Source organism: Myotis yumanensis, unplaced genomic scaffold (genome assembly GCF_028538775.1).
Source record: "Myotis yumanensis isolate MYYU_CA2020_CCGP unplaced genomic scaffold, mMyoYum1.0.hap1 SCAF_14, whole genome shotgun sequence".
Lineage (NCBI taxonomy): Eukaryota > Metazoa > Chordata > Mammalia > Chiroptera > Vespertilionidae > Myotis > Myotis yumanensis.
The window spans coordinates 10893320-10918839 of record NW_027223765.1 but is presented as its reverse complement, the minus strand read 5'-3'; the positions used below and the strand labels follow the sequence as shown (position 1 = coordinate 10918839).

At 42.2% G+C, this 25520-nt stretch overlaps 1 protein-coding gene across 19 annotated transcripts in view; it reads left to right on the top strand.

Moving 5' to 3' along the window:
* ARPP21 (cAMP regulated phosphoprotein 21) overlaps positions 1-25520 on the top strand; it is a 143556-nt gene that overhangs the window by 23399 nt on the left and 94637 nt on the right. For 14 of the 19 annotated variants that reach the window (XM_070391746.1, XM_070391748.1, XM_070391753.1 and 11 more), the window contains exons 2-6: positions 17074-17245; positions 19041-19207; positions 20196-20237; positions 21002-21091; positions 25263-25407. In XM_070391746.1, the coding sequence (XP_070247847.1) occupies positions 19079-19207; positions 20196-20237; positions 21002-21091; positions 25263-25407 (406 nt within the window). In that variant the 5' untranslated portion in view covers positions 17074-17245; positions 19041-19078. Of the gene's footprint in view, positions 1-16558; positions 16712-16898; positions 17001-17073; positions 17246-19040; positions 19208-20195; positions 20238-21001; positions 21092-21301; positions 23359-25262; positions 25408-25520 lie in introns of those variants that run through there. The other 5 variants (XM_070391741.1, XM_070391739.1, XM_070391743.1 and 2 more) reach the window with 5 other exon arrangements.

The following is a 25520-nucleotide window of genomic DNA, read 5'->3' as shown; positions in this document are numbered from 1 at the left end:
CTGCGTGCCCACATCTGTGTTGAATAAAAACTGCCAGGAGTCACTCGCAGGGAGAAAAGCCTTAAGTAGACACAGGTCAGTCGTTGTCAAAGACACTGTGGCCTATAAGAGGTTTTCAAACCTCTCTCATTCTCCCTGGAAACAATAATCGATCACCTACAAATCAGTGCATCTCCCCTCTAGACTGAAGCCCAGTTTTGCTGCATAGTCTTAGTATCTGAAGATGATTTAATCCCAGAGAAAGGGTTCCACAGTAATCTTTTCATGATGGAAATTTTCCAAACTCGCACAAGTAGAGGTCATTGAGGAACAAACACCCAGGGCTGCATCACGCAAGGAGTGTCAATCATCCGCCCTCCTCTTTCCAGAGGAATGTTGACCAGCGTAAAGCATAGCCTCCCCTGTTGACCTGAGACGGATCACACAGGTGTGTCCTCAGAGTAGGGTGAGATTTCACAACGTGCGAAGTCAGGGCCGTCTCTTAATAGTGCTGACGTGAGTGCAGTAGAAGCTGTCAGAGCCCCAGTTCTGGGAAGGGACATATCTACCCCCATACCCCTGTGGAGTGGTGCCCGGCCGTCCACTCACATTTCCACTGTCCCGGCCCCTCAGCTCAGGCTTGAAAGTGGATTTGAACTTGGAATGTGTGCCTGAGGCTGTCTCCAGGCTCCATGGCACCCAAGAAGGCCACAGGCCAAGAGAGGTTCAGAACATCGACTTCATTCTTGTAACGATGTTGTAGTGAGGGGCCTCCTGGCAATTGATGAACGTGGAAATGACCTGCCACCTTCAGCCCAGTGTAGATCACAAATCAACATTTCTGTTTAGGAACGGGGTATCTTAGGGAAATTCTACAAAGGCTGTCTGAAGCAGTGTCAGGGATCTGATTAGAACCTTCCCTGTGGGCTTGAACATCAAAACCAGTTCTGAGTCCTTTGCAAGTTCGAGTCCCCAAGTGGGTCTGCCAATGCGGTCAGGATGACACCCCAGCACTGTTAGGCTTTGCCCGGGCTCCGTCCTGGGCAGAACAGCCTGGCATGCCTGGGAGTGAATCAGCAGTCCACGCTACCCCCTGCCACTCGAGTGAGCAGGAATTTGTTGGTTGTTTGGCCTCAGAGCAGGTGGCAGTGGGGGTTGCGGCGGTTGCATTTCCTCTTGGAGGTGGGGGCTCAGCTGTTTCCTTGGTCACACGCCCCTGGTAAGTGCCTGGAGGAGGCAGAAGGCCAAGAATACAGCTGAGACTTGAGCTGCAGCCAACTCCCAGCAGCTGCTCCTCTGTTCTCAGAGCTGGAACCAAGTCCAGGCTGCAGTGTGGCCTGATCTGGCATTTGGGGAGGGGCCTGGGAGGAGTGTCACTTGCACATTCTGAGCGACTTAACCCACCTGCTCTTTGTGTGTGTGTTGGGGGGGGAGGGGCAGAGGAGAGAGGTGGCTAATTTAAGTGACACTTCTTTGACATTCAAATTTCATGAAATTTTTAGGTCAGTGAAAATAGTATTAGAGTTTCACTCTTTAGGTATCAGTGGTTTTGAATATCTTAAATGAATTAGTTTAAAAAATCTAGGTGAGGATACGATCCTAAATCAGAATGCACGTGTCCTGTGGCCTTTATAAGCATAGACATGTGATTGATTTTGGACATCATCATTGCCCTTAGCCTAATTTTGTGTTTCTTCCTTTCTCTAATATGACAACTGAAGAGCATAAATTTTCAGATCAGGTTATAAGATCTTGTTTTTATGGGAGAAGTAAAGAACTTAAAGTAAGTGGCAAGTTCTGGGCAAAATGCTTTACATGGACCCTCTGAAAAATATACACAGTCAAAATGGACACATCTATGCATCTGTTTTTACATTGCACTAGTTGGTAGGTCTTTTAAAATGGCTTACCGTACAGTTGTCTTATGTAGGTAAAGATATTCACTGGGAGGTGAGAGATCATTTTAAACATTGAGGATTCTGTTACTCCCTATATTTGAGAAACAAGCAGAAAAAATTCTCTGGGTAAACATCACATGAGTTCATGAAACTTTCCTCTTATGGAAAAGCGCTGCTATTGGTGAAGAGCCATTTGATGAGCTCCACCCAATTTTTAAACAATCCAGCTTTCCCCTTAAGTCTGGGTCCTCCTGGAGAGACGGACTGTATTCTGATCAAATTTGTACCCCTGTTTCTACCAGGGAACTTACTAAGAGCACATAGGACAAATGAAAAGGCATTCCATTTATCCTCTGTTCAGTTCTTAAAGGAAAAATCACCATGTGTGCTGTGGTTTTAAAAATCCCCAGATCATCACTTCTTGGTGGAATAGCCCAACTGGCCCTTGCCATCTTCTCAGACCCTTAGCGCCAACCGTGCCCCCCAAGAACAGAGGCTGCAGGCAGGAGTCACATTTCTTGTCATGAAGTTATAGGGCCTCCCCACAAACTGTTAATTTTCCCTGAAACTTTTCAGTTGACTCCTTATAGAGAGAATTAAGCTCAGAACACAATATTCAAGTGAGTGGCCCCACTATAAAAGAGTTCTTGAGTTCTTGAGAAATTTTAGCCCAGTCTGACATGGAATTATTCTTGACTTTGTTGTTAAGACAATTAAGTTGTTTTCAACGTGATATTTATGCCGAGCATAAAACAAGCATATTGTACGATAACTTCAGTATTCACATAACTAGTCTTGAGATTGCTTTAGCATTATACAATAGTTTTGTTTGTTTTTTATTAAATCATTTGGCTTGGATGCGGGGCGTTTTCCTTTTGCTTTATCTTTGCCATTTATTTAAAACATGCAGTTTCAGAGACTTCCTTCCTTTTATTGCACATTTGATTCGATGTGCTGATTCTTTACTCTTGGCTTATTAACGGTTCTTGGCCTTGTCTTTATCTTCATGTTTTCTGATTAAATGAGTAACGGCATTGGAAGCACAAACATGTTTCACGGGGCAATTAGCACTGCAAATGGCCACTTGGAACTTACTTATTATTTTTTGGTCTCTTCCCTATGCTTACTTTTTCTGATTATAAAAGTAAAAGAGGTTTTTTTGAGAAGAATTAGGAACCCTGGAGTGGGCAGGGACCCTCAGCTGTCCCCTGTGGTTCCGTGCCATGCATTGCCCCTGGCATCACGTTGGCATGCCTTCGTTATTTATGGCCAGGCATGTAGTGACTGTTATCCTGGCTCGTTCCAAAGTGTGGTGGTTAAAGTTCAAGTCCTGGGACCAGTCTGTCAGAATTTGAACGCTGGCCCCACCCTTTCCTAGAGTGAAAAGTTGGCTGTGCATTTTCATGTCTCTGTGACTCAGTTTCCTCTGCTCCCAAAAGAGAACATTTAAGGGTTGATCCTTTCATCCTTTGTTTTTTTTGTTGTTGTTTTTTTTAATCAAAATAAAGCCAGGCACAGAGTGACTAGCCTCTAAGTCAGCAGTTCTCAACCTGTGGGTCGCGACCCCTTTGGCAGTCGAACAACCCTTTCACAGGGGTCGCCTAAGACCATCCTGCATATCAGATATTTACATGACGATTCATAACAGTAGCAATATTACAGTTATGAAGTAGCAACGAAAATAATTTTATGGTTTGGTCACAACATGAGGAACTGTATTTAAAGGGCCAAAAGGTTGAGAACCACTGCTCTAAGTGTATTGGAATTGCTTTAAATTGGCTCTGTTTACATTAGCGTTTCACTTTATGTAACATCTCTGATTGCATTTATAGTAAAAGCAGTTTTATTTACCAATGTGATTTGTGGCAGTGATAATGCTAATGAGGAAGTAATTGCTAGTTTGGAAGTGAGACCTCGGCGGTTTTGCCTTATGAATAGGCACCACAACCTCATGACTTGTTAAATTTATATATTAATTCACTAAATCATTGCTTCTCCAAACCGTTACCAAACGTCATGTATTTCATAAAACAAAAATGAGGATATCCCGTTTTTAAAGAACTTATGGGAGAAAGAGAAGCACAGTTTACAGATTCTCCCTATAGAAGTGACAGCCTTTGTTGCAATGGCTGTTGGAAGCTGGACTTCAGGTGCAGCTCCGCATACTTCCCATGCGTTTTGGAGAGGTGCTGGATTGCAAGAGGAGACAATACCCCTATTTCTACCAGGGAACTTACTAAGAGCACATAGGACAAATGAAAAGGTATTCAATTTACTCCTGATTTGCATATAAAACTTGAAAGATGCTTTGTAGTTAATTAAAGAAAAATGCAATTTACCCTGAAGTGGGAAATCGCAATGCAGAACAACTTAATTCATCATGACATTTTGAATGGCACGGATACAGCCACCCCCAGCTCCCACCCCCGGATAACACACCCTGGAAGCTAGCAGTGGAGCAGGCATTTTTGACAGCAACCCCATTCTGGAATAGACCCCGGTTTTTAAGAGGCAGAGCTTTATGTGCTGGGATTATGGCGGGCGGGGACCGCTAATGGTGACTGGGGCACCTCTATCATTTTTTACTTTGTTTTCCCATTTTTGGCAAGGAGTGGGCCTAAATATAAAAGTATTCATTTTTGCCAGGAGCATTATCTCTACTAAACCAAGAAAAGGAAAAAGGGGGGAGTCTAAAGGGGAGGAAGTTGCATGTATTACTTCTAATAAACATTGTATGAATTGCATCATTAATATATATTCCAGGAGAGAGAGAGAGAGAGAGAGAGAGAGAGAGAGAATGAATATGAATGTGTATCTATAGAGAGGTTATGTTAAGATGGTTAGAGACTACACTTTGTATTGGCCATGGTGAACATAATACGAATAGCTTATTACTATCGGTCAGAAAACAAATTTTTGCCCCAGTGTTTATTTCAAGAAAAGGCTGCAATTATCTTTCAAAATGATCTGCCCCCAAAATTCAGTTGTAAGTTTTAAGGAGAAAATCAACAAACAGAATAAATTTACTCCTGATTTGCATATAGAACTTGAAAAAAATAAAATAGGTAAAAACGCTGCATCATCCTTCCCTCTAAGAGGAAGCTTCCTAAAGTTTCCAACCAGTTTTGAGTAATGTGGCCAGGACACAAAATCTGCACCACAGCCCACACCACTCATCCAGGTGGCGGGTGCCTCGAGAAAGGCAGGTCATAAAGTGGGTTTGGCTTATGACCAGAGCAGTTGTTTTTTTTTTTTTAAACAGAAATCTTCCAAAATTGGCTGACTGAATTCCTGCAGAAATGATACAGCAGATGGGGACAATTTATATAGGCAGCATTTTTTTTTTGGTGTTTTTTTTTTTTTTTCAGAGTCCCCTTAAGTTTGGCAGGTTGGTGAGCCCCGTGGATCCCCAGCAGAGGGAGGAAGTAGCTTTGTTTTCTGCTCCTACGTTATTCTCCCCACACTCCTGCTGGAGCCCCTGAAGTTTCGAAAAACAGTGAGCTGACCTGGAATAGGCACCTGTGGGCATGCCCAGACCCCCCCTAGGGATGGTCAGGCCACAGAGTTGCCAGCAGGGAGCCAGCCTGCCCAGGATTGAACACCACCTGCTAGATTATAAGGTTAGTTTTGGACCACAGAGGATTTCAAAGACCTGGAATTGCACAAATGATAAACACGTTGTCTCTCTCTGTAGATAGATAGATATCTTAATTCTTAATATTTAAATCACAATACTAGCAATGCTTTGTGAGGCTAAAATTAGTCATTCACGCTAACATGCTTGGTATTCTTTGGTACTTAGAGATTCAGATTACTTCTTTTCATGTACATAACTTTTAAGAGGTAATAAATCCCGTCTTGTTCTTTACTTCCCTTATAATCTTCTTTTATTTTTTCAGTAAAAATGTGTTCTCATTCGAAGTATAGAATACATTTTCCTGCATACTGTACTTTAATAAATGCAGGAAAATGCTATTCCTAATATACTATTTATCTATACTGATGAATAATCCTGTCTCTGCTTAGATGCTAATAATAATGAGTGAGTAGCTTTTTTTATCCGTCTTCTTAGTTTTAAATCTATTTGTGAAAATTAAATTTTGTGGCAGGCTTCCTCATGAACTGCTACAAATACATCACGTTCCACTTTCACATATTAACTTTGCCAGATTTTGTGGGTTTTGTTGACAATTGAGCTAGCTGATCAGCCTGCCTCCCCCATTTCTTCCTAAATTATCATTATGAGTATGAATTTTTCTCACTGTATAATTTTCCCCGTGTTTACACCTTGAAATTTTTCAACAAAAGAGTTCACTTCTGAGCATGTATTGCTGTATGTTACGAATGTAACTACTGCTTTCTCCTTTCTTATCTATGTTTAAAATTTTGAAAGTATCACAAATAAGCTAGCAGCTCAAAAGCTGACAATTGCATATTACGTAAGATTGACAGATATTTCATTTCCGTGATACATTAAAACATAAATTTGATTCTTTCCCCAGATATTCCAGCCTGGCCATTTCCATATCTGTAGCCTAGGTTACACTCTAGCAAACTTTAATAACGGCTTTCATGTTTCCATTCTTTGGTGCAATACCAATTCCCAGTCCCCCTCCAGGGTTTAGGGTGTCCTACTTTGTTGCAGGGTGACTATACCCCATTTGATTTTTACATGCAAGCTTGCACATTTGACACATCAAAGCAGGTGCTTTAGCTTCATGTCTTTCTTCTGACAATGTCAGTTTGCACCAGGTCCACATGTTGTTTTCTTTTTTTGAAGTCTCTGAGAAGCAAGTGTGCTTCAAGACTGTTTTGTTCTAATCACACCACACATGCGCAAAGCTAATCTCACTTCCATTGCCTTAGCTTAGGTATTCATTATAGAATCCGTGAATACAATGACACCAACTCTTCAACTTCACCATCAGGAACCCCAGGGAATTCTTGCACACAACATAGTGTCCCCTTTCCTTCGACAGCAATCACACCATTCAGGCCAGCTTTTCCCATCATCTAAGTCTAGACTGGCCAAGGATCTCCTGAATTTCATCAATGGTTTCTTTCAGTCCCTTCATATAGAATGGTTTGACAACCTCTTTCATTCCTTTCTTCAGCTCCTGCTAGCTTTCGCAGGTTCTAACAACTCACAGAGCTTACACCAGCTCACACTATTATAAGACTAACAAGATGGATCAATATTTAAAAATATAGAGAATTATAAAAAACATACATCCATTTTCCTTGACCCGGGTTTTTCAGGATTAAAGGGTCTTGGAGGCTTGGAACAAGGATCACCCAAGCAGGAGAACCCATCAAAACGGGAGGTATTCGTCTGCATCATGCTTGCAGTCTTTGTTTTTTAATGGTTAAATCATGTGTTTATTTTATCCATTCAGCAATTCCGTGGTGTTTTATTGGGAGATTTAACCCATTTACATTTAAAATAATGATGGAAGCTAAGATCTTACTATTGCCATCTTGGGTTTTTTCCTCCTTCCATTTCTTTCTTTATTATTTTTAAAGATTTATTGAATTGCTTGTAGTCTTGAATGAAAACTAATTCTTTAGCTGCCCTTTCAAGCAAGAATGTTTGTTTTAATGGAGCTTTACTTGAGGTCAGGGACATGGGGTGTACATCATCGTGCCTGGCCTGCCTTTGGAGGCAGAGAACAGTTATGTGATTCCAATTCTGACATTGAATGGCAGCAGGCCAGACAACTTTAAACTACGGATTCTCTCTTTCAAGTGGCCAGCCACATGCTCATTTTAGGTTACTTTCCAAGCAGGGCATCTGGGATCCACTGAGCATGGCCACAGATGGCCCAGACCTGGAATAGTGCCCAACACAACGAGGCGCACACCAATTCCTATATCTTAAGTAGGAAATTACTTTCTGGTTGAGCCCTGGACACTGCAAACACAGACTCCACACCCCCAATATGTTGTAAGGTTCCTGAAAATGTCTCCCTCCCAAGAGTGTATCCATTTCTCCCTTCAGCAAACTGGTTTGGATCTGTTCCTACTGTGTGATGAGTACTATCAGTGGTCCAAGATAGACTGGCCCAAGTGCCCTCTGTCCAGAGAATTTAGACTAGTGCCCACCTTGATCATTAGGAACATTTCCTTAGAACATTGAAAATTAACGCAAGATCCAAACACAAGCAAAACCCTTGGTGGCTGAGCAGAAAAGGCTTAGAGATTTTGTTTTGCATATTAGCTTTTATTTACTTTATAGCACCCTGGTTCTATCGGAGTCTCTGTAAGTTCTCTCTCTGCAGACACATAGCTCCTTTTCCTCCCTGGTTGCTTTCCCCCTCTCCAAGGAAGGAGGCATCTTTCTCCCCTTTAAGGAGGCTGTATAGAGATTTAATTGTGGTGAGGAACAATTCCAATGCAATGTTGCTACCCATTAGAACAAAAACCACACCGACATCAAATGAATTCAGCTCTCCTATATTTCAACTGCATCTCCTTTCAGGAAGTCTGAGGATAGCAGGAATTATTTATTGAGCTCTTTTGTTCTCCAGCAAAGGTGGAGATCTCAGCTCAGTAGCTTTTGCATGTTCATGACTGCATCTGCAGGGTGTTGATCTGTAACTTTGTGTAGCACTACATGAGGCAAGAGAATGAGGAAATACAGAACAGGGGGAAAGGCTCCTGCATGAAAGGAGGGGCAGAGGGGGCACATACGAGCACCATGGTACCTGAAGTGAGTGGCACTTCATCCAGAGGGAAGAGGACACTTGGGTGAGAACCCAGATGGAGTGAGCACTCGGAAGAAGCTTCATGCAGTAACTGTAAGGAGTAGGGTTGGGGACAAATGAGAGGCACAATATATATCGCCTGGAAGTGTGAGCACGGTCTAGATGTCTGGTCATATAGTTTTATTACCACATACCATGCATTTGATTCATGTGATCACCTACTCAGAAAAACTCAGAAACTACCAACAGCCTAAAGAAACTCACCTGCGTGTGTGTCTTTAGTTCAAGGGTTCAGCACCCTTCTTTTGTCTTTAGTGAAAATGCCTTTCCCATTGTTCATTTTCTCTTAATTATATGTACTAGTTCCCTTAGGATGCCTTTCAGAATTAGCCTCTGAGAGCACATGACTTTAAGAAAACCTAAGTGAAAGGGGAGCAGTGGTGTGTATTGTTTGCATATATGCTTAGTCCCCTGATCTCTTTGTTCTCAAATCCCTTTGTCTGTTGAATTCTCTAGTGAGATTGGCAGCTCCATCAGGGCCAGCACCATCTCTTTCAATCATATCCTACCCAGAAGGCCACACAGTAGGTGCTCAATGAGTAAGCTTCAGCTCTCTGTCTCCCAATGGAGAGGCCCCCTCTCACAGAGCTCAGCCAGACCAAAACCTTCTTGAGACCCGTCCATCCAGAAGCATGTCATGGGTTTTCCCTTAACCTTTGCCATTGGTATATAGGTCTCTGAGTCATTAGATGCCTTGTTTTTATTGGGTGGAAAAAAAGCAGGAAAGTCACCCAGCCCTCACGGATTGGTATCCAGTTAGAGTTTGGAGCCTCCTTTTGTTCAGTGAGTCATCGGATCCTCCTAGGTGCCAGACACTGTTCTCAACACGGGGGCTAACACCCAGGTATACTATACAGGCAACAATCTTTGTCGTGGTGTAGCTTATAAAATAGTGGGAGGAGAGCAATTTTTACCACTTGGTTCAAGTTTTAATTAAGCCTTGTGAAAGAATGACTCATAGGCATTGCTAAGACCTGAGATCCAGGAACTCAAGGAGCCAGCAGCCAGCTGACTTAACACACTAAAGAGACAGGACACGCAGGCAGCCGGCTTGTCGTCTTCCCCCCTGTAGGCTAGGAATGACTGGTGTGGTGGATATTAAGGATAAAATGTTAAAATCAACGTAAGAGACTCAGTCCAAAATTACCCACGTCATAGTAAATACTCAATAAAAACATGGATCCGTGTGGTTGTTGCGTCTTGAAGTAGTAGCAATATCAGTATGTTAGTACACAGTGGTAGCTCAGAGCTACTCTGCTTAACTAGAAACTCCCTTTGTTCCTGTGGCTCTTGACATTCCACATGCTGTACTTGGGATGGCAGCATACATCCATGTCTGCTAAATTTCTCTCTCCCACTGGGGAACACACCTCCTATGGTCATGGAGCCTTTAGGCCCAAATTTTGGCTTTTCATTTTGGGAAAGTGCCTTTGCTTCCTTCAATTTCTTTGCTTCTCTGGAAAACCTTTCATTCACCTGCTGTTGGCGGAGGGGGGGGGGGGTGGGGGGGGGAGAAGAGCTGAGGTCATGGTGGGTAATTTAAACTCCTGCATTGATTCCTTTTGATTAGGGTCGGTAATGATCTCTAACAATAATTCTGCAAAGGCAGTATGAAGGCGTGAAATATTTGTATGCTGTCGGACCAAATACCAAGCACTGACGGGAGAGAAAAGGAAGACATCATAGCAGAGGAACCTCTTATTTCCCTAATTTAGATATGACGGGGGAGCCATAAATTTTACCACATTTCAAAAATCTGACAGAATAATAATTTACCAATTCATCTTCACTTTTATTCATTTCATCTGGATGTCTCTTCCTTTCCTCTTTTCTGCAAGAAAGGGTTTGAATAACTCAAACATTTCGCCCCCACTCTCACACCTATAACAGCATCGCGTTTGTGAAGTTTCATTGTTTTTGAAATGACAGATGCCTCTTTCACGTCTTGTAGGAAGGAAGGAAGAAAGAGTTCATGTCAAATGTGATGAATATAATTATTACCCCTCCCCCCCTTTAGGAGTGCCTTTTCTCTCCATGTTGATTTTTAAAAATCATTTTTAATCCTTTAAGCCAGAGTTGAAAACATGTGTTTTGTGATAAATCCTCGTTCCATGACAAGGTGTTGTCAATATAAGTAACTGAAAATAAATGGTGGATTATATTTTTGGTGTCCAGGTCAAGAGGAAATTTTAAAATATTGTTCGAATAGGAATGAATTGAATGAATCAGTGAGATTAATAAGGTTTGAGCAAAAGTATCATTTCAGTTGATGGTCCCTCCCATGCCTAAAAATAGTGTTGCTGGTCACAGGAGGTCACAGTACAGGGATATTGAGGGGATATTTACAATAAGTATATAACTCGGTGGGATGCCTGGAAGAGCTAACTATTTAGGAACATTTTTGTTTCAACAAAGTCATATGGAATTATTATCAACAAGATGCCTGTGGTGTTATTTACGTTCCTGGAAAATTTCGTTTTGGCTACAGTTGGAATGTGGAGGCTACTCCACATATCTGAAATCCCGGCATTTCGCTTGAGGATTAGGGGACAGCCATTTCTAAATGCTACATATATTCTAGCACCAGGAGAGAGTCTAATTGTTCCAAATGCCTTTCTGCAACCCCAGGTACACTTTACCTGGAAATCATGCAGGGTTGTGGATTCCTGTGTGGGCTCTGGAAAGATGGGCACCGTGGGGTCTGGAGGTGGAGGAAGGAACGGGGGTAGTAGCCAGCAGGTAACTTTAGGACATTCTGATAGCTATTTATGGTTTATGGGCTTTCTGGATTTTTCACAGAGAAAGACCGAACATGACGTCTAGAAACCCAGATGGGTCTGTATGATTTTAAAGATGAAATCAGAGAAGAAACATACACCAGAAGGTGTGTGTGTGCAGCCTCTGTGCAGTGTTTGCTGGCCGTGAGAGAGGAAGATAGTGGTCCAGTGAAAAGCAACATGTGGGGCTCTCTTGCAATATCCTGGGAATTGATTGCATAGATTAGGTGAGCCTGGTCAATTTCTAATAGAGCTGTCAGTAGAGGACTACAGTGTATTAAAATGAGCTCTGACCCCTAATCAAAATGAAAAGATTTGGGGCAGCTTTGTCACTATCTGGTTGTAAATCTTGTCCAAGTCACTGGATTTAATGTTAGCTACACTAGCTGATTTCAAGGTTCTCTGCAAAGCTACGGTTCTGTGTGTACTTGCACTGTGTTTTTTGTTGTTATTTTAAGTTTGCAACAATCTGGAGGTTGATGAGACTACCCTGTGTATGGACAAGTCATGCCTAGATTCTTAGTAGAATGAGGTAGGAAATATGAGGTAGTGATCAGCCTGCGGGGGTTGTGAAAGTTGAAGCTATTTAAAAATCCTGGAGCTAGTCCCAGTGGTCACATAGTTGAACCAAAACCATTCTCAGTCCTAGCCAGTTTGGCTCAGTGGCTAGAACATCGGCCTGCGGACTGAAGGGTCCTGGGTTTGATTCTGATCAGGGACACAGCCAGGGTTGCTGTCTTGATCCCCAGTGGGGGGCAGGCAGGAGGCAGCTAATCAATGATTCTATCTCATCATTGATGTATCTATCTCTTCTCCTTCTCCCTTCCTCTCTGAAATTAATAAAAATATATTTTTTAAAAATCCTCAATGCTCTCTCAGATTATTTGATTTATATTCTAACATGGCAGCAGGGCCATTGGCCCTGTTCCCTGTGGCATGGATTCTATTGCAGATTCTCCTTATCTGCAATAAAAAAAAACTATGCAAAAAATAGGGGAAGGGCAGTGATGGGACAAAGCTGCTGGTCAGCTGCTCTGTAACATCCAGCCCTCTCTCCCAGGTTATTGGCATCCTGAGGTTTGTAGGGCAGCAGCGCTCTGCCTAGAGTAAGCTCCGGGCATCAAAATTGCTCATGTTGTATTTTTTAGTTAGAAATGGTGTCTGTTATCTTTTGTGGATGAGAACACGTTGGCATACACACATTGACTCTGGGAGAGATGCAGTGGAAGGCTTTTTGAACATCACCTTTTTATTCCTGCAATGTCCACATTGGATGATTAAACGGCAAAGCTTATTGAATCATAAAAGATGAGACGGATAAAATGAGGATGAGATTACTGAGGATCCCCTGTATTGTGTATCTGTTAGAGCCAGAGACAAACCTGGGCAGGTTACATGCATAAAACTTGTCTTTACAAGTATGTGTTCTCAATATAGCAGGGGAAATTTTATAAAGTGGTCCTATCATTTCTGCCTTTGATCTGTTTGTATGTATACTGATTTTCTTATCCCTAATTTATATCGTATTCAGGAAGATAAAAGTGTTTTTTTCTAGGTTTTTTTTTTATTGTGATCAAATATACATAATATGATATTTACCACCTTAGCATTCGGAAATGTACAATTCAGTGGCGTTAAATATTTTCATAATGTTGTGTAACTATCACCACATCTACACCCCCAACTTTTTTTTATCATCCCCAACAAAAACTCCATACCAATTAAACAATAACTCTCTTCTTCCCTACCTCTGGCCCCTAGTAATCTCTATTTTATTTGTCTTTATGAATTTGCCTATTCTAGGTTCCTCATATAAGTGGAGTCATATAATATTTGTTCCTCTGTTTCTGGACTATTTCACTAAGCATAATGTTTTTAAAGTCCATCCATACTGAAGCATGTATCAGAATTTCATTCCTTTTTTAAGGTTTAGTAATATTTCATTGTATGCATATACCATATTTTGTTTATCCACTCATCTGTTGATGGACACTTGGGTTGTTTTCATTTTTTGTTATTATGAATAATGCTGCTATAAACGTTAGTATACATACATCTGTTCGAGTGTTTTAATTATTTTGGGTATATATTTAGAAGTGGAATTACTGGGTTCTGTGTTTTTAAAAGTAGGCTTTTCCCCCATAGTTCTAACTTTTGTAGCAACACCAAGGCTTAATAATGTAATAGAATGCCTGTGTGTTGGGTTGACCAAATGAGTTTAACTAAAGGGTAGAGCTCCTCTTTGAGTGTTACTTGTACCTGTATTGAAGAACAGTTTCTTTGGGAAAATAAATCTATCTGAAAATTTCTTATTGATTTTTTTTGTCACCTGGGGAAATTTTCTCAAACTTGCTGAAGAGATTAGTTTGTACATTGTTCATAGTATGGTTGCTCTTATTTCTGAAAGAATTGCATTTCCAATTACTTTGTTTGGTTCTTTTGCTTTTTACCTTACACATCTCTAATCTTTTTAAAAGCTTTAGCAGAATACTGTTTGGAGAATAGGATGTCTTTAGGTTTATAAAGTGGCGCAGCTCTTAAATATCATCACATGTGGCAAATTGGCAAATCACTAATATCACCACAATTTGCAAGTGGTTTACATTTGAAGAACTGTGACCAGCTAGAACAAGAATGAACAGTGCATAGCAGGGAAACATTTCAGTCATTCAAATTATTAAATCTTGGTTATGCTGTTTCATCACAAAGTACCAATACTGCCTTGGGATAAGATTAGTCATCCTGTGTTAACTTTTAGTAAAAAAAAAAAAAAAGTGAGAAAAGTGACTAAGAAAGTGACCCTTCCAACATGCTAATAGAGTTCAACTTTAATTTCCCATTTCAGCTATCCCCTGAGAACTAAATTACTGTTGGAATTTGAATCAAGTTTGATCTTTCTTTCTCCACATGACAGCCCAGAGATTAATATATGCCACACACGCAGAGAGAGGGAGAAGGAAAGGGAGAGGGAGAGAGATGGGGGGGGGGGGGGGGGGAAGAACACATCTATTTTGTTGGTGGTGATGAAAGACAGAATATTTGATATTTTGCATTGTACTTTTCTCCTCTCTCCCTCTTTTTCTCATCCCCACAACCCCATAAATGCTACTATTTTCAACTCTAAAGTAAGATGAGGAAATAAGAAACAGCAAAAATATAAGGTGAAATGGTAATGATTTTACTTAGTTTCCTCATTTAAATAGCTGCAAGCACTTTTGAACAATTGTTTTGCAAGTGATTAACTACCTTGCAAAACCAAATACCATCCTCTAAATCAGAGACTTTCAATGGGTGCGTCACAAAAATTTTTTAAACATGCAATACCTGACTATTTCGTAAGGGGCATTGTTTTGTTTGTTTTTTGTCAGATCAGCAAAAAATATATTTTTTGGTGTGTCGCAGAATTTTAGTAATCAGTTTATGTGTGCAATGAAATGAAAAAAGGTTGAAAAATCACTGCTTTAAATTATGGTAAAAATAGTACTTTCATTGAAAGAACTGCAGTACCTTTTATTTTATGTATAGTGTCTTCTTTTTCTTCCTCCACCCCTCTATCACAATTGAAATTTGGCCAGGATATCTATGAATTAAATGTTGGATGAAAGGTATTTGTTAAAGATAGTTTTGCTTCTTTGTGAAAATGGGAGAAATTGGAACAGCTTAAGATGAAATGGCATTGGAAGAGTTGGGTTAGTTTGGTGAACAGAAAGCTGGGAGTAGAGTTGAATTTCTGGCACTGCTTTCTTAGCAAAGAGAACAATTTTAATCAGTTACAAAAATATTTGTGATCCATATGTTACTCTCTGCTCATTCCCATATGCCCATATTCACTTTTATCCTGGTAGATGATGACTTTATGATTCAGGCATGCAAGAATAATACCTCGCTGGCTTCAGAGCTCAGAGCTATTTCAAAATGTGTCCTGGTAATTACGCACACACATACCAGTATATCCAGGCTGTTCGCGCCTTGAGTTGGTTTCAGTGGATATCAGTCTGTTCTGTTTCTTCATGGGAAGAAGTATATCTTGCATCCACCTACTGGGACTGGAATCATGCGACTAGGTTTAGATTTGAAAAACACACTGCCATTCACCTGTTGGATTAAAGGCCACTGTTCAAATATGAGCATCAGAGAAAGGAGGCAAAAGGTGATGTTGATTGTGGATCACTTCATTTTCTTTGGGAAATGGAAACAGAATTCAAAAAACATGTGGTGTCTATTCCAAGACAACCGATAATGGCTGGTTACTTAAATAGATTCTGACTTTAAGCCATGTTGACTACTATTTAATTTGAGTGTTAATCCAAGTAGCCATGGTGAAGCTGATCAAATTGAAAAATTAAAATGACTGTTGATGAACGAATCATTTTTTGTCCTAAATAAATGTCCGCTTCTCTCTCAAGAAGCTGTATAATTTCTAACCAAAAAAGAAACGTATCTCAAAGCCAAATTATCCGTTTTAATGAAACACGCAGAAAGCTAGAAATGATTGCCTGTAGAAGCGATTGCATTTTCAAAAGTTGTTTTTCTCTTGCACAACAAATGGCGTTGTAACCCAATATGTTGCTAACATAGCCGCAGTGAAATCCAGTGAGGAACCACCTGTGCTCATCTGAACTTGGGAGGGGGGTGGGCCAGGGAAGGAGGCAAGAGGGTTTCTGGACTTCAGATGAACTAATGGAGATGCAGTTATTGTTCTCAAAGATGCATATACGATGGGAGAGGCGTGCGTGCTGTTGGAATTAGCAGGTAGGCAGCAGAGTGGAATTGCCGCGAAAGGCGGCAGAGACAGCCTGGTTTTGGCAAGTGTTATGAGGGCTCCGTCTCTCTGTTTGCATTCACGCCGTCTTTGCCTGGGCTCCTGTAGGAGTGATGAGAAAAAGAAAGTGCACGTGAGTTCGAGCATGGGTAGTGTTCAACAGGCTCAGAGTCTGCAAATCTGTGGACTCCCTCTGACAGCGTGTCTTTGCTGTCAAACAGAATGCCCAGCTGGCGGCGGCAGTCCTGCTGGGGAGGGAGGGGTCCGCAGAGGCTGCGTTCCCCTGCAACAGGCATATCAGGGATGCCTCTTCCCAGGAGAGAGCTCTCTCTGCCGTGCCCTGGGGAGGGTGCTCTTGGTCCTTCATCCGATAGAGAATGCCTCGGCAGAATCAAAATCTTTGCCTGCGCTCCATTGGGATAACTTTCATAAAGGAAGGAGTCCCAGAACCAACAGTGAGGGCAAGGATCGGGATCTGTAGTGAAGACCAAGGCTTGGCTTTCAAAGAGGAGGCAAGACTTTTGCTCACAGGTGATCTGGATTCTCATTGAGGCGAACACACGCGCTTGTGTGGCCTTTTTTTCTGTTGTTGTTTTAATATAAAGTGAGAGATTTCACTAAAAAAGGTTAAAATTGAAGTGAGTAATCTTCAGTGCATAATGCAATTGTTAATTTTAGCTCCTTGCGTGGGTGCCGCGCTGACTTGAACAGCCGGCTGGAGCCTTCATTAGAGGAGAAGCAGGCAGCTTGAGACAGGTGGAGCCGGAGCAAGCTGTGAACGGGATTGCGCTGGGAGCCGGTCATTAGTGTTAGGACCCGGGTCCTGTCCCTCTCGCCCTTCACCCTGCCATGCTCACTGCCATTCTCGGCACTGACTTTCCCTCTCTTTTCAGGTTGACGATGTGTCACACTGTGTGAGGGAGTCGCATGGCCATGGGCCTTCCGCACTGTTAATGGGGACATGGGACTCCGCTTGCCTCTGATCTGCGTGGATTTTCCCGGTGCAGAAGGACAGAAGCCACCAGTGAAGTCGCCGAGACCTACAGCAGGAATTCTGTGCCAAAGGTAAGAAGTCTTGTCGTTTGGCTGTCATTTCACCTGTGGGTTTTTGTTTTTTTTTTGTGTGTGTGTGTGTGTGTGTTTTATTATTGTTACATAAATGAGCCTGTTTGCATTGAACAGTTCTCACAACGTAAACAGAACTGACAGGGATCTGTATTAGGGGCTCAACTGGCTTCTCGTTTGTGAAATTGAACCCAACGTGTTCATTCCATTTTCCGTGTGAAATCTGATCACGCTCTGATTTTTATTGAAAAGCTCTGAAAGAAAGTTAGGGCGACAGAAGTCCCATCTCCTCCCCCTCCCCCGTACACTGAGAAACAAGCTGTTTGCTGTCGGGAAACAGAACTTTTTCTTTTGTCATCTACATGCATACCCGGTTTCACGGAAAGAAGAGCAGTCAGTCACAGGGCACTGGAGGGGACAGCCCACAACCTCCCCGGACCCAAAAGCATGGCTCACGAGTCACTCAGACCCAAACCACCTGCCTTTAGGAAACCGGTCCCCTCTTCATTCCCACAATCCTTTGCCAAAGGAGCCAGTGTTTTTTAAGGATATCATTAGCTACCATCTGTCCAGTCATGGTGGCTCTTAGCAAATTTGCAACAGAAATTGCCGTGGTTTCGCTGTTTCTCATATTTCCTATAGCCTACCGGAAATCAAGATACTGAATTAGCAAATGGTAATTAAACACTCCCCAGGAAACGTATCAAAACACGGATTTGTCCAATACTAATTACCATTGTCCCCACTGGGAACAGAACCGGCATTGCTGTGAAATGTTTGTGGAAAAAAGCTGACTTTCTAGGCTACAGTGTCTTTTTCTCTCCTTTTCTTTTTCTTTTCTCCTTCCTGTTCTCTCTCTCTCTTTCTCCCTCTCTCTTTCCTCCTTTATTTTGCTCACATCTTAAAAAAAAGAAACCAAGGAGAAAGTCAGTGCTAAATTATTCATGAGCCTCCTCTGACCGCCGCCCATCAGAAAGGGAAGTGTCAGGCAGGGGTTGGAGAAAAAGAAAGAAATCACAAACAGGCTTGAACTTGGACAAGCCATCTCCAGAGCCTGGTCCAGCGCCGTGGTCCATTGTGAGCCTGGAGCAGCAGCGTGCAGGGCCAGAGCTGCTGCCAGGGACTCCTTTCCCCGGGCTCTGGGCAGAGGGCTCAGGCACCAGCTGGGCAGAGGGCTCATGCTTTGAATCAAGTTGGTGTCAGTTTGTAGCCAGTTTTTTTTTTCTGGCCCTGAAAGGTCTATTGTCCAGCCTAGGTCCTATGTTTATACTGAATGGTTGCCTCTTAAATTGATGTTTGCCCCTCGAGTGCACCGGGTTCCTTAACCCTAGAAAAGTGTGTCTACGGTGAAAGCTTGCAAATCATTTTTGAGTCATCCTGAAGGCGCCGCCGAACACCAGTACCACCTCTTGACTCAGAAGCGCAGGGCGGTATCTGTGCAACAGTTGGAGAGAGACTCTTTCTCTTTACCTTCTGCTTTGTAGTGGGTCCCGGGGACTGTGAGTTGTGTGCCAGTATGTGTCTCTGTTGGTTTGCTTACCCGTTTTGATGGCAAGGGGCATCCACCAGGGCATGTGTAGGTGGGGGTGTGGAGAGGGCAACCAGTTCTGCCTCCTGTGTTTGCCTTGGGTGCCGGGTGGCACCTTGCTTCAGTCTCCTTTTTGTATAAAAGTGGCAGGGATGCCCGAGCTGCGCATTTGAATGAGGATGTGAAGGGAGGAATGAAATATCTCAAAAATATCGGGGAATACTGTACCCGGCTCTAACCTGATTTTCTGATACCCTGACCTTGCAGGGCATCAAAGCTTGCTATTTGAATTTGCGTCTGAGAGGATGTCTGAGCCAGGGGACCTGAGTCAGGCCATCGCGGAGGAAGGCGGGCCGGAGCAGGAAAGGACCACTCCGGAGAACGGCATCGTCAAGTCGGAGAGCCTGGATGAGGAGGAGAAGCTGGAACTGCAGGTAAGGGGGGGAAAACCGTTTCCCAGGCCATTGTGTACAGTTCCTGCTTTTCCTTGTTAGACTGCTGCGAAGGTTTGCTTTCTTCTTTTCTACCAAAGAGCTTGACTAGGAGAAGGACTAGGAAATCCATCAAGCTATCCTCTCCCTTCCCAATTATTGGTCAGTCATTTTTGCCCCTGACTCAATCGTGCTCAGAATGGCCCAGCGACTGAATTTGCACACAGCACCACCATCCTAATGTCCACACCACCTCAAGGCGTTTGGGGGAGGCTTCTCCCCAGGCAGCATTAGACGAGCTGAGTTTTTTTAAATGGATTTGCTATTCAGTGGAAAGATGAAGACTCGGCTCACGATAGACTAGGAAAAATCAAAGATGTGAGCTCTGCTGACCGTCACAGGTGGGCTCAGGTTAGATTCTTATTAACAAGCAAACCCAAGTCCTAGAATTCCCAGCCAGAAGTGGAGAGAGAGAGAGAGATGGATGGACAGACAGAGAACTATAAGAGGGGTAGAAATGGAAATGAGGGTGACTGAAATCCTGAGAAGGTGACATGATTAAATACATCCTGAGTTATGAGGGCGAAAAAGGTTCCGTAGAGAAAAAAAACAAACTGTACTCGCAAACAGCTTGTATAGATTTTCTTTGAACGAACCTACAAACATGTTAACTCTTTTTATTTACCAGCAAGCAAAGGCAGATAACCACATAATGGCCCAAAGCTTCAAGGTCAGCTGTTCTTCTCTCTAATAGCTGCTAAACCAGAGAGCAGAAAGCTCAGTGGTCAGAAGTTTGGGGAGCTAGAAAAGGAGGCGTCCTCTCAGTGCCTACAATGCCGTTGTGGCTCTCACTGTTGATTTCTCCACTGTAGTAACACCTTTTTTTGCTCCTCTCTCTCTCTCTTTATCCCCCCCCCCCCCCCCCCCGTCCCTCTCTCATTGTTCATTTACGGTTTGTTTGTTTTTATTTTGCTTTATTTCTAACACACAGAGGCGGCTGGCAGCTCAGAACCAAGAAAGAAGAAAGTCCAAGGTAGGGTCCTGGGGATTCTACATAGACCTGGTGGCATGGGTATCAGTTGCATATTTGACCCCTGAGTTAACGGGTTTGCCCACAATTCAGAGCGCTGTGTGGAGGGATTTGGTAGATTTGGGCTGTGCTGGTGCTGTCTGCTTTCAGCGGGGTCATGTTCACATCCCCCTTCCTTTCTTGCTCTGGGTGCTTTTCCACGAGAGCATTTAGGGTTCCCAAAGCTGCAGTGTACCCATTTGATCCCCAGTTCACACCTGCAGGCTTGACATGCTTTGCAAAGCAAACAGCTGCTTGTTTTGTTTTCAGTGGAAGGAAAATTCGGGGTGAATGTTTCAGCCTCCCAACTGCTTTCCGTCTGGAAGCAGACAGGGGCTGGTGTCTAGGACACGTTTGTCATCTTTGTTCAGCATCTCAGTTAAGTCGCCTCCCAGCTTCGTTTCAGTAGACTATTTTCTGTCGCCTTTATCTTCTGGCATTTCCATGAAATGGCAGCGATTCATCCCTCCTGTGATTCCAATGTGGTGGGCACAGTTGGCTGGAGGAATTCCTTAAATCCATCCATTCACGTCTTCCCTCGCCTCTGTGCCCATCACCACCGGGGTCTGATGCTTTGAGCCAAAGTAGACAGCGCTGAGCAGTCTGTTAAGAACCAAGATCTGGTTTGCAATGGTCATGTGAATGTGGAGATGATTTGGCGGCCTGAGAATGTTCTGTGTGTGTTTTCTTTATTTTCTCCTCCACCCCCTCTTCTCTCCCCTTCCCAGTCAGGAGCAGGGAAAGGAAAACTGACCCGCAGTCTTGCTGTCTGTGAAGAATCCTCAGCCAGACCCGCAGGGGAAAGTCTCCAAGATCAGGTATCCCCCCCGTTACTATGGTTATTTGCACGAACGGGACCCACCTCTGTGTGCATGGGTATGAATTTGGCATTAGACAGTGTTTTGGGGGCGAAGGAGCATCATTTGAAGAACAAAAGTGTTTCTCTGGCTTCATCCCCTGTGTATGAGACGTTTTGAACTAGTGTCAAGGTTTGTCACAGAGTATTATTACGTTTGTTTGTTTTCCAGACCCTCTGAAAACTGCAAATGGAAAGGAATGCAAAAGAATTTAGATTAAAACTTAAAAAGTAAGCCCGGTAGGGCTGGGTTTCCTCAAAGGCTCTCTCTTGATAAGACTGAACCAAATGCAGACCTAAGTGTCCCCTCTCCTTCCCTACGGGATGGTCTTACCTCTCACCTCCCCCCAATGCATTTGCCTATAAGAAACACACGCTATCATCAAACGTTAGAAATAGAGAAAAAGGTGCACTGGACTTGGGAGAAGTACTTTTTTGGCTGTTAGTGGAGATGTCTCAATACTGGAAAAACGATTCAGAAAGGAATCTGAGCCAATGGTGAATTTAAGTTGATGTTAGACATGTATTGCTGCATAGTCTCACGGTGAGCGTTGCTAACTTACAGCAAGGCTACTAGGCTCTAAAAATTCAACTTCCAGCAAAACCCTTTTGTGACAAAAACGGGAAACTTCACCTCACCTTGATTTCAGTTTGCCTTGCAGGCATCGTATTAGCTTTTATTAAAATAGTCTTGCTGCTGATATTTCCCTTATTTTATCAGAGGCTGAGAGCAGTCAAGACAAAAGTGAAATGATTTATCTGAGCCCAGGGGAGGGAACATTGATTTAAGATATCATTATTTTTGTTTGGTCTTGTTTTGCTTTTCTCTTTGTACTTTAATTGAAATACTCTACATTCTCCTCATGGTCACAGAGAGCATTGAGAGCACTTTCTTTAAAAGGACCAAAAAGAAAACCCTTCTAGATTTTGTCCTGAGAGTCCTTTTTTTCCCCAGCCGCATTTTCTCAACATGCCACTCCTGTCGTGGGGCATGAGCAGGCTGCCTTTCAGTGGCCATCAAGATGTTTCGTCCACAAGCTTTCTTTTCCTTGGGTTCTGAGAAATGTGTGGCTTTCCTTCAGCATTTTATGTGTGCTTCTATTTTTACTGGAGATTGAAAAGGGGGAATCATGTGACTATCCCGGCTTGTATTATTCAATGTTGATTGACGGCTTGTAATGTACTGCACACGCCACGTGTTCACTCTGCAGAAAGACAGACTCTGGGAGAAGGGCTGTCCCCGTTGTCCCCCTACTCCAATGCAGAGCAGAGGAGGGCAGCCTTTAGAGACATAATCTGATTTTTATCCCATTTGGCAAGGTACCAGGAGGAAAATTTTTTTTAAATATATTTTTATTGATTTCACAGAGGAAGGGAGAGGGAGACAGAAATAGAAACATCAATGATGAGAGAGAATCATTGATCAGCTGCCTCTTGCAGGCCCCACACTGGGGATCGAGCCCACAACCCGGGCATGTGCCCTGACCAGGAATTGAACCGTGACGTCCTGGTTCATAGGTCAATGCTCAACCACTGAGCTACACTGACCAGGCAGGAGGAAATTTTTTAAGAGAGCATCTGTATCCTAGTGCCCGTCCTAGACCTAAGTCCAGTTTCTCCATACAATTGGTGCAGAGAAATAAGATGCAAATGGTGCTTTGTTCCCACTGGTTCCAAGCTCAGTAACCAAGACTAGGCAAGAAGTAGAACTTGCAAGCTTCTCTTTGGACTGGCTGAGGGGTGGTGGGAGCAGGGAGATGCCAGACAGTACCCAGACACTCATGTTAGCAAGTGGCCGTGCTAGAATTCTAGAGAATGAAGAAGCAGACCTTTGAGCTTTATATGCAATGCCTTCATTAGCTACCACCGGCACTTACAAAGTATGGGATCTGCATCCCAGAGGACACTGGCAGACATATACAGCGTATGCATTGTATTGCTTCCCCTGTTTGTATATTTCACAGTATTTGGAAAACTGCCTTCATTTTCCTGCGTGGGAAAAAATCTTGCTACCTGTACTACTTGATCTCAGACCCATAGTTGATGGTTCAGTCTGTCCTTCAGTTAAAGGAGTTCTGCTTTTCTAATGTTATCCTCTTTATCGGTGTATTACTGCAACTTGAATCATTCTTCTCCTGTTGTTGGACATAAACTTATCCTGTACTGATGTATTTATTAACACCTGTATTTTATTATTGAGCATATCAATAAAAATATTAAAAAATAACAGATTGTTTTTTACCAACTCTACAGCACTTTTGTGTGTTCTTTCAACACCATAATGTATATGTTTGTATAGAACAGATAGGTGTTTTTCTGAGTAAAGTATTAGTCCACACATGGCATGAGTTTGTCCATTTTTTGGTAAGTAATGTCCGTTAGCCTCTGCTCTTACATGAATATTTCTAAGCCTCTTTGATTTAAGACTTAAACGGATGGAGGCTGGAAGGTTCAGTTGGTTTTGAAGAAGCAATGAGACCACTTTCATGGCCTGGTACCCTCAGTTTCCCACCTAATCAGCTGTCACATTGATTTTCTTCCCCACCCCCTTCCTGTCTTCAGAACCAGGCATGTTTCAGCTGCTGTCTTAGCAAGTAGAAACAAATCATAACCCTAAAATCCGCCTGAAGCGTTATGGACTAAGACATTTCGGTCCCAAATCAAGTGATAAAAACAATCAGTTTTACATATTTCTTACATGTTCATCTCCAGAATAAATATTTGAATGTCAGGACATCAGCTCAGATAACTGTGTATCATGAGACTGTATTCTGTTTCATCTTCTGTATCACATGTCTTTCCAGTCTTGGTGACTTCTTATTCCAGCTATGAATTCACAATGGAGCCCCTCCCCCAAAAGAAAGTTGGCTTTGGAGGGCTTTGATTTTATGCTTGTTCGATCAGACAAGTGAACCAAGAACCAGTAAGAATCCCAGATTGGCCATAATTTGAGGATGTACAGCATCCATTTAGTCACATGTAGATGAGCACTAGTTTAGCTTTCCGTGAAAAACACTATTAGTCACTGGGAATATTTTTTCCCCTACATCATAAATTTTAATGTCACTAGTGAAAGAAAGCTTTCCCAGCAAATGATCTCTTACATAAGAAGATGTGGGCTTAATGTTGACTAATTTGTCATCGTTTCAATCATAGCATCGGATTGTCATAAAACTAAAAAACATAATTTGGCTCATTCTTCTTCAAAACAGTGAACATACCATCAACCAAATGGCTGACATACAAGTTAATACAAAATGCTTCATTTTCAGTGCAAAATAAATAAATACAAAAGTGGATTCAGCGCAAATACTATACATGGTCAATCTTATACCAAGCAATAGTCCAAGAGAATCTTACATTTTGGAAAGGATTAACTGATGCTAAAACTAAACTCATATTAAATATTTATATATAATTGAATGAAAATATAATTCTAGTTTCTACCCTTTCTAAAAGGCGATGCTTATTGTAACTATACATTATGATGACTTATTAGGGGCATTTGTAAACCATGCATGTATGACAGTAATGCATACCTAGTATTCCTGCAATTATATAGCTTGTTTTTTCTGAATAGTAAAAAAAATCATTGTTGATACCGTGGTAAAGTAGACTTTTTCTTGTAAATTGGCTGGTATGGCCCTTATTTATGTCTGTTCTATGTGTAATGATGATTCGTAACATCTGTCTGTTTGTATTTGTGCCAGTTTCTCCTTACAAGAGCTCATAGGAAAGAACTATGGAAGCCACGCCATGTTTGAGACATGGCCGTGGCTGAGATGCAAGCTGACTGATAAAGAACTGTTTCCTAGGTGCCTACCAGTAAACGTGTAGAGGAAACAAGAGTTGTGATCTACAGGAACATAACTTGCTTAAGGTTAACCATCGGGAGCCAAAGTTTTAGTGCTAGATGTTTCTCCTGACCTGCCACTGACTCCTGAACTTTAATTCACCTGCAAGGGCAATTATTTTTCTGACAGGTTGAATATTTTACCATTTAAGAAAAAAAAAAAAAAAAACCACTGCTCCTGGCTTTCATTTGCCTGTACGTGATAAGCTCTATGCAAAATGGAAGCCAGACAGAAATGATTAAATCTGGCCCTAAATTATTATATTTTTTCCCCCAACAGGAATCAATTCATTTACAGCTTTCCAGTTTCCCCAGCCTGCAAGAGGAGGATAAATCTAGGAAAGATGACCCTGAAAGAGAAAAAGAAAAGGATAAAAACAAAGATAAATCCTCTGAAAAACCCAAGATCAGAATGTTATCAAAAGGTGAATGTGAAAGTTTTCTTAACTTACTCAATTTAGAAAAATGAAGAATCATAGAATAATTCTAGATTTTACATGCATATTCACCTCCTACCAAACTCCATATTTAATTGTGA